Raw genomic sequence first — 15,559 nt, forward strand, 5'->3', positions numbered from 1 at the left:
CAGCACCCGTATGCATATGCTTGTGGGGGCCAGAGGAACATGTGGAGTGGTCTGCTCCATTACTCCCTGCCTTGTTTCTTTGAGACAGGACCTCTTACTGAACCTGGAGCTAGGCTGGTGGCTAGCAAGCCCCAGCTACCCCCTCATGTCTCCACCAGATACTATACTGGGATTATAGGCAGGTGAGACCACGCCCTGCTTTTTACATTAGTGTGGCATCCAAGCTTAGGTACTCCCACAAGTGCTTTTACCCACAGAGCCATCTCTCCCTTCCATATATTAGGTATTTTTTAAACAAAATAAGTTAATGGAGCTGTCAACATGGCTCAGTAACAAGACCAAAACAATGAGAACATTGATAGACATGCTATCATGGAAGGGGGAAATAAAATTAAGCTTGGGTGAGGAGGCTGAGTTAGCAACTAGATGACAGAAAGTAATCAGAGAGTATCAGAGGGCACCTGGAAGATATAGAGAGACACACCAGAAGCAGTGGGGAGGGATTTGGAGTGCCATAGAGCTTTATTTGTTTGATGGAGCAGAAGGATGCTCTCTTTGGGAGAGGCCCACAAGGACAGAAGGTTAGCTAGTTGCTACTCTACCTCTCTCTACTTTTACCCCAGCCTTTGAATCTCAAGTCTTATTTATAAACAGAATGAGAGAGGTTTAGTTAAAGCTACCTTTAGTGGCAGCAACAGAGCCCTTGCCTATGGAAACAGAATTCCAGCTAGGTTGCAGCCAGAGAAGCAGGTAGGTAACTGTGGAGTCACAATTGCTGGCTGAAATAGCAGCACATTAAGGCACAGCTATTGCACTGAAGTTATAACAACACATGGTGCTGCTAGCCTAGACAAAGAACTACAGGTAATTTAAGACTGTTGAGGGGGAGAATTATTCATTCCCAGGGACAAGCCTCCCACTTGGTCATTCAATTCTAAGTGGTTAGCTCTGAAAGCATGTACATACAATTAACATTTAATGCAATCAGCAAGTTGTATTTATATACAGAAACATTTATACATGTATAATAGCAAAGGGAAAGAGGTCATGAGTGCGAGGGATTGAGGGAATGATCTACAAAAGGGGACGGAGGGAAGAAAGCGAAGGAGGGAAATGCAACTATATTTTAATTAAAAACATAATAAGTAAAAAAGATGGCTTGGCATGTAAAGGCACTTGCCACAGAGCTTGATGACCCGAGTTTGATCTCTGGGGCACACATGGAGGAAGCAGAGAACCAGTTCCTTCAAGCTGTCCTCTGAACTCCACATGTGTAGAGACATGTGTGCAAGCACACTCACACACAAACACATTCAGTAAATGTAATAAAAAGGCAGCATCTAAGCTAATGAACTAAAACTTAATCTTAAAAAAGGGGAAGTTCTCATTACTTACAAGCATTTTTTGTAGTTGTTCCACTGTTTGGTTAGCAACACTGATGCCATTGATTTCTCGAATTTCATCACCAACATGAAGTGTACCTAAAATATCACACAATTATAAACATGAAATGAGTAAACGTTCTCATAATAACAAAAAGCCAAAGGTATCAATGTAATAGAAAAATAAGTTCCATATCTAAAAGTCAATGTTTCAGAGACAGAGTCATACTTGGCTGCAGAATTATTTAACTTTTACATAGTAAAGCCATCCAAACAGACAGATCTACTTTCAGAAAGCACAGTTTTAATGGATGGCCACAGAAATTTGTTGACAACCCAATAAGAGACTATTAGGTATGAGCAGACAGAACTCAAAATAACACAAATGACTAGTACTTCTAAAACAAAAACATAAATGATGATATAAGCTAATAAATGGGTAAACTGAATAAGAATTCAGACATGGCTGAGGAGCAGTTCAGTGATCTTTAAGGTGAAACAAAAGATTACATAAAATATAGGTCATAGAAACAAAGACATAAGGAAAACAGGAAACAAGAAATAAAGAATATATTTAAAAAGCTATAGAATACAGGAGTAACTTAAATTCAGAAAGAGCAGAGAACATGAAGAAGAGGAAATGTTTGAACAGCTGAATGTTTTTTTGAGCTGGTGAAAGTGTTACTATACAGATACAGGAAGAATAAGATAAATAAAAGGAAATATGGGCCTTCAATAAAAGACTCTTGCCACCAAGTCTGACAATCTGAGTTCAATACCTGGATCCTACGTGGTGGAAGGAGAACTGGCTCCTGCAAATTGTCCTCTGACATCTACATGCACACTGTGGCATGTGTGTGTGTGAATGATTGTGTGTGTGCCGGAGTGCACATGTGAGCATGCACACAGAAATAAAACACAATAAAGGTATTGCTTAATTTGAATACGTAGAAAGCTTAAAATTTCAAGGTACCCATTAATATCTCAGAAATAGGGTGCTGAAATTTAAAACTAGTAAATAGGGGGCAATGAAACAAACAAAAACTCCCCCCCAAATGAACAAGGAGAGCAAGATAGTAGAATCATCACAACAAACATTAATGAGCTACTCTATCAAAAACTGTGATCAAAACTGGTCACAGTAGTGCCCAACCTTAATCCCAACACTCAAGAGGTAGAGGCAGGAGGGTTACAAGTTTAAAGTTACCCTTGGCTACATAGTGAATTTGAGGTCAATATACCTAATCCATATAGTCAAATATATATGTCCAAAGAAAGGTTTATAAGTAGACATTAGAATACTCTACTACTATAAATGGATATTTAAATATTAGTAAGTCAAACATACAAAAATTAATCAACACATAGAAGATTTAAACAAAAACATTAACAATACCAAGTCAATTATTATATAGGGAACTCTGTATGCAACAGTTAAAAAAATAAAGGTTGTTCATAAACAGTTTCCCAAAAATGATTAAAGTGCTATGCCACTAGGAAAGTCTTAACAAACCTCTGAGAAATGATGTCATACAGACCACACTCTCTGACCACAACACAACTAAGTCAGTTATAAATTACAGAAAGATGTCTAGAAAATCTCTTCAAATATGATAAATAAAAACACTTCTAAATCACTTATGGACCAATGAAAACTTATAATAGAAATGTAAGAACACTGACAAATGAATTACAACAAATGACTGCATATAAAAATTTGTGGGATACAGATAAAACAGTACTTGGAGTTTTTATTTTACTTTATTTCATTTGCGGTGGTGGGGATGGAACTCAGGAATGTGGTCTAGAATGACTGAAGCACAAAAACAAACAGCTCCTTCATTTGAATCATAAAACAAAAAGACCCCCCCATGATTTCCTTCAGTCTGTGCAGGAAGAGTTAAGGAAAGTTAAGAAAATTACAAATGGAACGCACCTTGCCTGTGAATCATACCCCCGTGCATGATTCTCGCAACGATACAATGATTTAGCTCATTCATTTTCAAAGTGATTCCCTGTAAGAAAAAAAAAAGAAAGAAAAAGTTGGTAAGGGTACAATTAAATGAGAGCACTACTTTATTTCCTTTCATATTTTTCTAATTAAAAAAATATTTTTCATTGTACATACCAACTCCAGTTCCCCCTTCCTCACCTTTTCTCACCCCCCATCTCCCCGCTTCCTATGCCCCATCCATTTCTCAGAAGGGGTAAGGCCTTCCTTGGGGTGTCAACAAAGTCTGGCATACCAAGTTGAGGCAGGACCAAGCCCTTCCCTCTGTATCAAGGTTGAATAAGGTATCTCACCATTGGGAATGGGCTCAAAAGCCAGTTTCTGCACCTGGGATAAGACCCGGTCCCACTGCCAGTCCCCCCCAACAGACCAAGCCACATAACCATCACCCACATTCAGAGGGGCTAGTCTGGTTCAGAAAGCACTATTTCCTATTTGTGATTTTACTGTAGGTAATTATAATTAGAAGAGTTATGAAATCATTAGAGAAAATATAGAAGATGAAGATCCTCTACTACTTTACACACAAAATTGTTCTATGACAGAAATGCTACTTGCTGGTGTTTTTATTGCTAGAATGGCATGCATGCATTTGATATAGTGCTTTTTAATCTTTTCATTATGTTTATTTCTCACATCCCTTTGTTTTTATGTTCCCAACTATTTTTAAAATTTTTTTACTCCTGCCAAGGGTATATTCTATTAGTATATCCTTTATATTCTACAAGAAACTATTTTATTTTATAACCCACTTAAAATATTTCAAACTTTAAAAATTTCTAAGTTTAACATATATAAGCATGTGTGAATCTTTCACTACAATCAGATGGTAATTGTGTCTTATCCCCAAAGGTTTCCTCTTATTTGTTAGTAATCTACTCCCATTGCTCTATGCTCTACACTCATGCCCAACCAACCACTGATGGGCCTTTCCCGCTATAGGTAAGTTTGTATTATCTAGAAATTGAGCCACATTCATTTAACTTATCATAATTTCTTTAACTTATCATAATTATTTTGAGATTCTACCATTTGTTATATTATCAAATAACTTAATCTTTGTCTTTGTAGAACGGTATTGCATTGTTTCCACGCAATAACTTGTTCATACTTCCCTCCACTGCACCTTTTCCAGTTCTGGCAGTTACAAAGGAAGCAGCATCTCAGACTTAATCTCCACTTACTCATAACATTTTTTTAAAACAGGATTTGGGACATTTCATGTATTTGTATATCATCTTTCTACAGACAGCAGGATAGTTTTTTGTGTTAATATTTTCGTATATACTCTGTTGAAATGAACATATATTAGTATTTTCATGAACAATCTGATCTACTGTTTGATTGATTTTGCTGAGTTTCTGTTTTCCCACTGATTTCTACTTTTTTTTTTCAGTACCGAGGATTGAATGTAGGGTCTCAGATACTAAGCCAGCACTTTACCACTGCAATATATCATCATTCCCATTTATTTCTATTGATTATTCTCACATCTACTAATTTTGGCTTTAATTTATTCTTGTTTGTCTTTTTTTTTAAAGGTGGAGGTCTGAGAAAAGGTTGGTAATTTGAGAGATTTTTGTTCTTTAATATATATTTAAATATTAGAAATATTAAATATTAGTGTTACATATGTCTCCTTATTAAGTACTATTTCAGTTGTATCACACAAAATTTGAAACAGTGTAGTTAATTTTCATTAATTGCAAAATGCTATTACCTTCTGATTTTTTTCTTTTATCTATGGGTTACTTCAAATTGTGTTACTTAGTTTTCCAAGTATTTGAGATACTGTCTTTTAAATTTTCTTTTCATTATTATTCTTTTTATTTATTTTTGAGACATTCTTGCTGTGTAGCTCAGGCTGGTTTCAAATCCACAATCCTCCTGACTCTGCCTCTTGAACACTGGAATTACATACAGGTGTGTAACAATATACCTGGCTTCTCTGTTATTAATTTTCTTTTTTTATTATTTATTTATTTATTAAAGATTTCTCTGCCTCTTCCCCGCCACCGCCTCCCATTTCCCTCCCCCTCCCCCCGATCAAGTCCCCCTCCCTCATCAGCTCAAAGAACAATCAGGGTTCCGTGACCTGTGGGAAGTCCAAGGACCACCCACCTCCATCCAGGTCTAGTAAGGTGAGCATCCAAACTGCCTAGGCTCCCCCAAAGCCAGTATGTGCAGTAGGATCAAAAACCCATTGCCATTGTTCTTGAGTTCTCAGTAGTCCTCATTGTCTGCTATGTTCAGCAAGTCCGGTTTTATCCCATGCTTTTTCAGACCCAGGCCAGCTGGCCTTAGTGGGTTCCTGATAGAACATCTGTTATTAATTTTCAAGTTACCTTCATTGTGGTTCTAGAATAAACTCTGATATTAATATAGAAACTTCAGCCTTCATCCTAATAATTTTATAGTGGTATAGCTTTTCTATAGTTATTTTGAAACAATTCTTCTTGTTGCATAAAGCACATTTCTTGCAGGCAGAATGTGATGAATACTTTTTTGTTTTTTTAACCAATTTGACAGACAACCTCATCTTTTTTCTTTCAGGGGTGGGTTTCCAGACAGAATTTCTCTGTCATCTTTTTTCTTGCAGGGGTGGTTTCCAGACAGAGTTTCTCTGTGTATCCCTGCCTGTACGGGAACTTGCTTTGTAGACCAGGATGGTCTTGAACTCACAGAGATCCACTTGCCTCTGCCTCCAGAGTGCTGGTATTAAAGGCCTGTGAACCTTTTGCTTTTTAATAGGATAATTTAGACTATTAAGATTTAGTATGATTGTTACCATAGTTTTATAGTAATATTTCATTTGTGTTTTAATAAATAAAGCTTGCCTGAAGATCAGAACACAAAACAGCCACACTAGTCAGTCATAAAGGCCAGGCAGTGGTGGCACACACCTTTAATCCCAGCACTAGAGAGAAATATATGGCAGGATGAGACAGGAACTAGCTTTCTTTTCAGTCTGAAGATTTCATACAGGTAAGAGCTCTTTAGTGGCTTGGCTGATTCACTTCTCTGATCTTCAGGTTGAATCCCAATATCTGCCTCCGGGTTTTTATTACTTGTGCTACATAGTTTGGTATAAATATATCTTCTTTTTATGTTCCACTTCTCCTAATGTTTCCTTTTAACCTCTTTTTCTGTATTCTTGTGGATTATTCTCATTATGTTGTACCTTGCATTATTTTGGCTCTGCTGACAGTTAACAAGTCCTAGTGATTCTCCTCTGTCCTTCATCTCCAGTGCTGCAATTACAAGCACATCTGACTTTTTACATGAATGCTGGGGATCCCAACTCAGCAAACTCTTACCCACTGAGCCATCTCTTCAGTCTCCCCCAATCCAAATTAGTTGTAATCCTTCATGTTGCTGCTTCGGTGGCTGTATTTGGCTTTACTATAGCATATGTATTTAACCTACCTATTTGTCCTTGAGTGATAGTACACTACTTCATTTATGAGAACTTTCTGAAAGTACATAGCCATTTCTATATCCTTGACTTTTGTGTTACCCTTGTAATCTGTTGTGCATCCCCATGCAAAGTATTTTTAATGAGACTTAAGAGATATGGGAAAAAGTTATAGTCTTTTAACTTTGGTGTGTCTACAGATGTTTATATTTGGCCCATTTTTGGAAGATACCTTTGTTGGTCTCCCTAGGATTCTTAGCTCTGCTTCCTCAATTCAGGGACTCTGCCTGCTTTGCTTCTTGATGGAGGAAGGTCATTGGTTAAATAAAAAGAAACTGCTTGGCCCTCATTGGTTAGAAGATAGGTGGGAGGAGTAAACAGAACAGAACGCTGGGAGGAAGAGGAAGTGAGCTCAGACTCCACAGCTCTCCTCTCGGGAGCACACGCCTCAGAGAGACGCCATGCTCCCAGCTCCCAGGCAGTCGCATGTGATGAAGCTCTGACCCAGGATGGACATAGGCTAGAATCTTCCCGGTAAGTGCACCTAGGGGCGCTACACAGATGATTAGAAATGGGCTAAATTAATATGTGAGAATTAGCCTAGAAGAGGCTAGATAGAAATGGGCCAAGTAGTGATTAAATGAATATAGTTTGTGTGTTGTTATTTTGGGCATAAGCTAGCCAGGCAGCTGGGGTGCTGGGGACGCAGCCCCGCCACCCTTGTTACTACAGCTTCTGAACTCCCTCCCCCTGTAGTGGCCTAGAAACTCTGATGGCAGGAAGGTGAGACAGTTACAGGTGTCACTGGCTTTGCATCTGCTCTCTCAGAGATCTCTGTCCTTTGCTGTTTGATGTCCAACGTCTCAAAAACCATTCTCGGTTAATTTAATATTTGTCCTAATTTCATCTGTTTCAGATGAGAGGACTGGAAGCCCAAGTTTAGTTTCATGGTTATATTTAAAGCCAATTTACATTTTGTTTTTCAAATATTCCCTATCAAAAGACAAACTTCCATAAACAAGCTTTTGAGATAGACCTGGTTGATCCTAACAATCACACAGGAAGCTGTTAAACAATGCTGACTCTTATGTACTGTTTAGATTTATATTCGTGGATGGGAATGGAGATCAGAATTGTGCATGTTTTAACAAGGTCACTTTATAGGATGGTGTTCTTGAATTTGAAGTGGTTAGTAGTAGGCATTCAGTTTTGGACTGAATAACATTTGGAAAATGGTGTTCTGTCAGAAAGCTTCACGGAGTTCTCTGAGAATTTATATTCTAGCTTAATTTGAACCATGCCACATGATATTTTTTTTTCTTTTTTTTTTCGAGACAGGGTTTCTCTAGAGTGGCTTTGGAGCCTGTCGTGGAACTACCTCTGTAGACCAGGCTGGTCTCGAACTCACAGAGATCCGCCTGCCTCTGCCTCCCAAGTGCTGGGATTAAAGGCGTGCGCCACCACCGCCCGGCCTACACATGATATATTTTTGCATGGTTTCTATTTTGAAGCTCTCAGAAGGAGTAGGAAAGTACTGTGAAAGGTATAGTTTATCAAAACGATTTTGGTACTAACAGTCAACTGTAATGTTCAGGTTTCATTTCCAATTGGTACATTCAATCAGCATATATGGTTACTTAGAGTAGTATTCTGGAAAATGCCATAAATAAATGTATACATCAAACTGAGTTTCATAAGGGAAATGATGGCACAACAGAGATTCCACCCTTAAAGCTAATAGGTTTCTATATTAACTCAGTTAACATGGATGAGAACCTACTATGTTATAGACACCCTTTTAGGCACAGTAATAAAGGAGTCAGACAGTATCTTCATTGACAGGGAAATTTACTTCAAACCAAGTATAGCCAATATTTTTTATTCTGTCTGCCCCAAAATTTCTTTGCAGAGAAGAATTGACTCATGTTCTTTCTGTTCCCAAGATCATAAATTCCAGGGAAAGTACTGGCTCAGCTTGAGGAATTGGGGTGGTGGTGGCATGTATTCCTTGTCTTTTATTGCTTACAGAAAAAAAGCCTTTCCCTTCTTGTTAAGCTAGTTCAAGTAGGTTATTTGTCATTTCTAACTATGGGACTCCCAGTCAACAGGGAAACAATTGTGAGTATAGTGTTACAAACTGGGAAAACAGGGTATAGAGGAAGTGTATTACCCTTAGGGAATGCATGCATTATAGACGGTCCCTAGGCGGAAGAGGTTATGTAGACATAATCTTCAGAGTAATTCAGAGTTATGAAGAAGAAAAGCAAACAGGCAAACGACCATAGTAATTGTGGTAGCTATATTCTATTACTGTTAATATATATTTTACATAAAACTATTCCTGTTTTCAAGGCAGCCAGTGAAAAATATGCTATCACTGAGATCACAAATGAGAACACCCTTTTAAAGTAGACTTTAAAGAGTGGTTCAAGGTCATTTTTGCTTTCTGAAAAAACTAACTCAGGGATAGATGTGTGTACTTTCCCTCAATCTGTGTAGTCAGTCGCACTGAAAAGACAACTGCCATTATTTTGCTTCAGATTATATGATCACAAGGTATTCTGGGACCTCCTTATGGTCCCTTACACCTTTCTGTCTGCTTTGCTTGGTTGGACATTACCTCTTCTCTTTCCAGACAGCCTTTTCTTGCCTCTAGTTTTGTTTTGTCTTGCCAAACTGTGTTAAACTGCAAATTTACTTCCTTAGCGTGGACCACCCTGTGGAAAGTGGATATGTGGACATAGCTATATCTTGTCTGCCCCTATATCACAGGGATCTAAAGCAGCAATGTATCAATGGACTTTTAACATTTGCTCATTGGGGCTGGAGAGATGGCTCAGTGGTTAAGAGCGTTGCCTGCTCTTCCAAAGGTCCTGAGTTCAATTCCCGGCAACCACATGGTGGCTTACATTCATTCTTTAAAAAAAAAAAAAAACATTTGCTCATTGGGCAAATCAGAGTATGAAATTTTTGACTTTCACAGTTTGGAGGAAACTCAGGATCATTTAGTCAGTGTGCTTCTAGAAGTTTATAACCTGATGGATATCAAGTGAGATGCGCAAGGCCTCAAAAACTGTTGCCACATACTCTTAAGACCAAGGCGTGCTAAGCCTAGAGAGCACCAGAACAGGTACCTGATTTGCATGCCCCCTTGTATGCTGCCAGACAATGGTAGACAACTGACAAAGAACAATGAACAAGAATACAGAGAACTGAGGGCTTTCTGGGAATTGTGGTCACAGATCTGCTCTTCTTTCTTAAGTAGGTATTTTGTTTTTTTTTAAGCTTTGAAGAAAAGATAAATGCATATATTTGAATGTCTAGAAATATGGTCCCATCTCTAAACTTGAAGGTTGCCCAGTGCTCTTCTTCACAATGTCATTATCTCCTTATGCTTTCAATTGTACGAACCCTGAAGTTTCAGGGCCATCCTTGATTCTTGCTTCTTTCATTGCAACCTATTACATGCCTCATGGATTTACTTTCATTCATTCATTTTTTTTTTGAGATAGTATCTCAAGTAGCCCAAATTGGCTTTGAATTTGCTATTAAATCGATTTTCTCATACCCTCAGGGCTGGGATTACAGGCATGTGTCAGCATGCCTGGCTCTTTCTTTCTGCCTTGATAGACATCCCACTAGTTCTGAGTACCATTATCTCTCCCCTGTACCATGGCAGGATCTGCTTTGTTATCTAGTCTCTCTAGAATCTATATAATACAGTTTTTAGATCGCTAAATCTAAAATGAAAACCTAATCCAGTTTCATGCTTAAAACCCTCAATAGCTTTCTGCTGTTTTTAGGCTAAAGAACAGACACCATAGCATGTCTTTCACTACCGTGTGGTCCCACTCTCACCGCTTGCCATGCTGTCTGTTGCCCAGCTGCAATGCCTTGTTTCCACCTGGAAACTATGAAAGAGCCTTATTACTACCGGGCTTCTGCACATGCTCTTTGGTTTGCTCGTCACCTTAGTTCCCCATTCTTTCCATCTGCTCAGTGACCACCCCAGAGCCCTTTCTGATCATCTCCATCTATGATGCTCCTGAGAATGAGTGGAGGTACAGTACCAGTTCTCTGCCAACTGCATGCCTCAGCATGGGAGGAAATGAAAAAAACAGGTTGATGTGAATGGAAGAAATCTTATTTTTAGCAACACCATTCAGGTCTTTGAATGTCTTCTGAATTACTTTTCTTCAAATTTTGGCGAAAGCAAAAAAATATGGAGAGTACTGGAATTTTTATTAAATTAATTAATTAAAATATGAGACAGGAAGGCACAGTCTCACCCTGCTCAACTTCTGCTGATCGTGTGCACAAGGGGCAACTTGAAATTCTGTCACCTTGTTGTGTCCACAAGTGAACAACAACAGAAAAGCGCCGCACATTGACTCTGGAGATTTCAGATGTCATGGTAAACAGGCAGATTTGCAGATAGGGTATCTACAGATAATGAAGGTTGACTACATATTTATGAATTGTAAATTGTGAATGTGTCTGATACAAATAAGTTTTCTCTCCAAAGCCAGAGTGTTGTCTGGGTAAGTGTTTTTCTCTAGTGTATTTACTATTTGAAGCAGTGGTTCTCAACCTGTGGGTCTCAACCTGTTACAATGTTAATTCTTCAAATTGCCTCTTTCTTTGCTATATGAGGTTTTTTTTGTTTTTGTTTTTACATTCTGGAGTAATGTACCTCTTCCTGGAAAGTTGAAAAGTAATTGTTACAGTAGAGGTGTGATGGCCAATATGTCTAATAAATGAAGCAATATCTGCTTGTTCCTATTAAACAGAAAACAGCTTGTTAAAAGGAAACATAAGTAGGTGTATAAAGCCTCCTTCAAGCATTATATGCAAAGACTCTAAATACAGTCATAATTTCTGTATGTGTAGGGTACCATTATGATTTGTGTAACAATATTTTAATAGTATTTTCATTTTTAATATGAAACATTTTTTGGGTTTCACATATTGTATACTTTCAGACTGAATATGTAATATTTAATTTTAATTCTAATATTATTTCGAACATCTATAGGAAACTGATTTTTTTAGAACCATCCATTCCACCTTCTTCCCTTCCTCCTTGAGCAGCAGTCTGTACAGGTTGAGTTAGCTGATTGTAACTCAAGTTTTTCCTACTTACCATTGGTTCATCTGTGTTCTTCTGGAACTGTACAAGCCGCACTCTGGTCACATTCTCCATGTCCATGTCTCCATTAGCGCTTTCTGGAGAATCACCATTTAAATAGGGAGAGGTTGGGGGAGGTGTGACCCTTAGTGCTTCATCACTGTAAACTTCATGTGCCACTACATCGTGAGTCTGAAGTAAGGCCTGGCATTTTTATGAAAGAAGAAAAATAGTAGTTATAGTATCATTCTAGCAGAAATATGCTATAAAAACATATGCAATATCATTTCTTCTCAAAAAGTATTTTTTTCATTTACAGTTACTCAGAACAAACCATACCTCTAAACTACCTCAATTTCTTTGTAGCAAATTATCATGATAGATGGATTTATTTTAAAAAATAGAATGAGCAAGTAAGGGAGCAAACCAATGAATGGATAGGCCTATCAATTATCAGGGTTAGAGGTAGCATCTGGTGTTAGGCTGTAAAACTGTATCTAACTCACATGTTCAAATAAAAACTGAAATACTAAAATTTTAAATAATTTAGTAGAAAGAACATTTATAAAAATAACCAGCAAATTAGCACTGGGGCTTTAAACTAAAATAATCAAATTTAAAAGACATTGTGTAGTAATTACTGCACTGAATAAATATCTTCTGGGATATGAATGATAGTATGTTGCTAATGGAAATGAGGAAGAAGCAAGGATCGAGAAGGACCCATAAGCTTCAGGTTCATAACTGAATGGACAATTATACAGTGATATCAACGATGTCTACCATGATACCATCATATAGCCCAGAGGACGGACATAATTTATAACATGGTTTAGGAAATAAAAACAAACTGTACAGACGTACTTAAGACACCAATTTTCTAAAATATCACACATATAAAACTCAAAATTGAAAGTTGAAATGTTTTTACATCTATCTATGTGTGCATGTGGAGGTCAGAGGACAACTTGTGGGAGCAGTTCTCTACTTCCACCGTGGGAGTCCTTTTGTGTTTTGGAGCTCTTGGATAAATCTGACAATTATTATTATTATTATTATTATTGTTATTATTATTATTTTTGGAGACAGGGTCTCATGTATTCCAGGTCGGCCTTGAATTCACTATGTAGGAAAGGATGACCTTGGCCTTCTCTTTCTATCTCCCAAGGTTGAGAACTACACGGGTGCATCACCATACTCGGTGCTGGGGATGGAACCTAGGGCTTTGTGAATTCTAGACAAGCATTCTATCAACTGAGCTACACCTCTTCCCCTAAGTTGAAAATGATTACTTATTTATTTTGCAAAACTCACTAACAAAGAAAAATGATTTCTTTATACTGACATCTGTATGTCATCTTGGTGAATTTTGATAATAAATCTCATCTGTTTCTCTACAAAAGGATATCTTCCTGCTTTGTGCCATCATAAACCCTTTTTAATAAGCATGAGAAATTTTAGCTCAAAGAGAATTTACAAGTAACTATGTTAGTCTGTTTGAAACTTTCTACAGTTATACTAATATGTCTATTAGTGTGTGTATGCTAATTCTAAATTTAGTTTGACTTCCAGCTATAATATGTGTGGTAATGAGATATGTACAGATAATGAAATGCAATTAAATAGTATTTCAGCATTTGAAATCACTTCCTAAAAGGCTTATCAGAGCCATGACTTAGCTATTTTAAAGTCATGCATACAAGGCAAAAACAAGGTAATGATGTGTTAAAACCAGAAAGGAGATGGTGCTGAGTTGTCATCAGTAGGTGTCCAGAGTAATACAGTTATTCCATTTCTAACGGAAAAGGTCAGTACTGCCACAATCCCAGGCTGCTGTTCTCAACTGCAGGCATAGGTGAGGCTTACTAAAGGGCATTGACAACACACAGTTTTAGAGTAGAGCTCTGCAGGGGCCCTGCAAACCACAGCTGCCAAGTGTAGGTTGGACCATTTGTGCAAATCCTTCTTTCTGTGGTCTAATTGTAGCTAGACACCAAAGAAGCTAAGATTTAGAGTAGAGAGGCCAAATCAAGAATGGGCCAAGTAGAAAAAGTCATCTGTTAAGGTCAGGTTCATCATATCAAGTAGAGAGATATCTTTTACGACTCATGATACTTTTGACTGGTAAACACAGGCAAACTGTCATGGGGATAGGTCAGCCCGAAGTCTCATGAATTGGATAAAATGTTTATGCTCTTCTTGTAGATGTTTTCTATTCATCCTTTAACGTTATATAAACAGGCCCTTGCATTTAATGTATTACTTATAAGGGAGAATAAGTCCTCAATCATAAAGCAGTACCAAACTGAATTTTTAAAAAGTTTAAATGTCGCCAAATATGGTCATACTTGATATTTTACCAATAAGCTTGATTTAAGCCTCCAGGGAAACTCATCAGCATTACAAATAGTCTGCTGTTTAAGAGTCTGGGCTTTGGAGTCAGCAAGATGTGAACCTTAGGGAGGCCATTTTCTAGGTGGGTGACTTTAAATAAGTGTCTATCTCACAGGGAAATCTCTACTAATGAGGATAGTCACACAACTTTACATTCCAATTATGAGCAAGCCGTGTTGTTCTCTACCACCTGCCACAGGTGGGCAACCTGTCACCACTCCCATCTTTCTCTGAGCCTCCATCATTTCTTTCAATGTCTTCTAATGGGTCTCTCTCCTACAGTCTGTTTACAACATGTGAGCTCCAGAATTTTCCACCCCTTCATTTGAGACAGGCTGGCCTGATACTATGTACCTCAGGTTGGACTCAGACTGGCAGTGTTTCTCCCACCTCAGCCTATCAAGTGCCGGATGACAGGAATGTGCTACTATCTCCAGGAACAGCTTCGAAAGCATGGATTGCATCATATTTTCTTGCTTGCAATCACTCAGTGCAATCCCTAATTAATCAGGAGAAAACCCTAGACTCTTTACTATGGTCTGGAAGAGCTTGGTCTGGCCTCTGCCAAGCTCTGTAAGCATTTCTGTATCACTTTCTTCCTTTTTACTAAATCCAGTCTTTAATGGACTTAGTTGTACTCCTTGAACCTACACAACTTCCTTCTGCTTCTTCCTCCTGTTGGAATGTTTGGCGGCCAGCTCTTCCTGTAACAAGTCTCAGCTTAGCTGACCCTTCAGAAGAGCTTCCCCCATGGATATAGAATAGCTGACACTTTACTTCTGTCACTGATCTACAATCTTTTCTTCAGAGTTATTATCACTGTGTAAAATTACCATGCTATTTGGTATGTTCAGTCTGTTCCTGCCTCTATCCTGCAGCCTCACTAAAATGGGAAATTCCATGAGGGTTAGAACTATGTTTTTCCTGTTCACTACCAGATCCTTAGTGGCTAGCACAGTACACCTGGAACACAGGAGGCACTTAGATATTTGATAAATGAATAAAGATGTTTTATAAGCACTGTGCTAGGTATTCAAAGATTTTGAGGCATTATTATTTCTGAAAATACTTACTGATAGGGAAACACAACACACACACATTTTCTATAAGTTCAGAAATGCAAAATAAATCAAGGCTTAAAAGGTAGGTAAGCTGTGAGGAATTTGTCTGTGTGAGCTTTAATGATTTCTGGAAAAAACCTCATCCTGTAAAAAGGTCTAATTTATTTA

The 15,559-nt window shown here is 38.0% G+C and overlaps 1 protein-coding gene across 11 annotated transcripts in view; it reads right to left on the reverse strand.

The window, feature by feature from the left end:
• Cask (calcium/calmodulin dependent serine protein kinase) overlaps positions 1 to 15,559 on the reverse strand; it is a 330,840-nt gene that overhangs the window by 31,327 nt on the left and 283,954 nt on the right. For all 11 annotated transcript variants that reach the window (XM_041645247.1, XM_041645244.1, XM_041645250.1 and 8 more), the window contains 3 exons: positions 11,952 to 12,140; positions 3,319 to 3,397; positions 1,396 to 1,481 (listed from right to left, as the gene is read on the reverse strand). In XM_041645247.1, coding sequence (XP_041501181.1) covers positions 1,396 to 1,481; positions 3,319 to 3,397; positions 11,952 to 12,140 — 354 coding nt within the window. The remainder of the gene's footprint in view (positions 1 to 1,395; positions 1,482 to 3,318; positions 3,398 to 11,951; positions 12,141 to 15,559) is intronic.

This window comes from Microtus oregoni, unplaced genomic scaffold, assembly GCF_018167655.1.
Source record: "Microtus oregoni isolate MIOR12 unplaced genomic scaffold, Mior012 000108F_ref0000382, whole genome shotgun sequence".
Lineage (NCBI taxonomy): Eukaryota > Metazoa > Chordata > Mammalia > Rodentia > Cricetidae > Microtus > Microtus oregoni.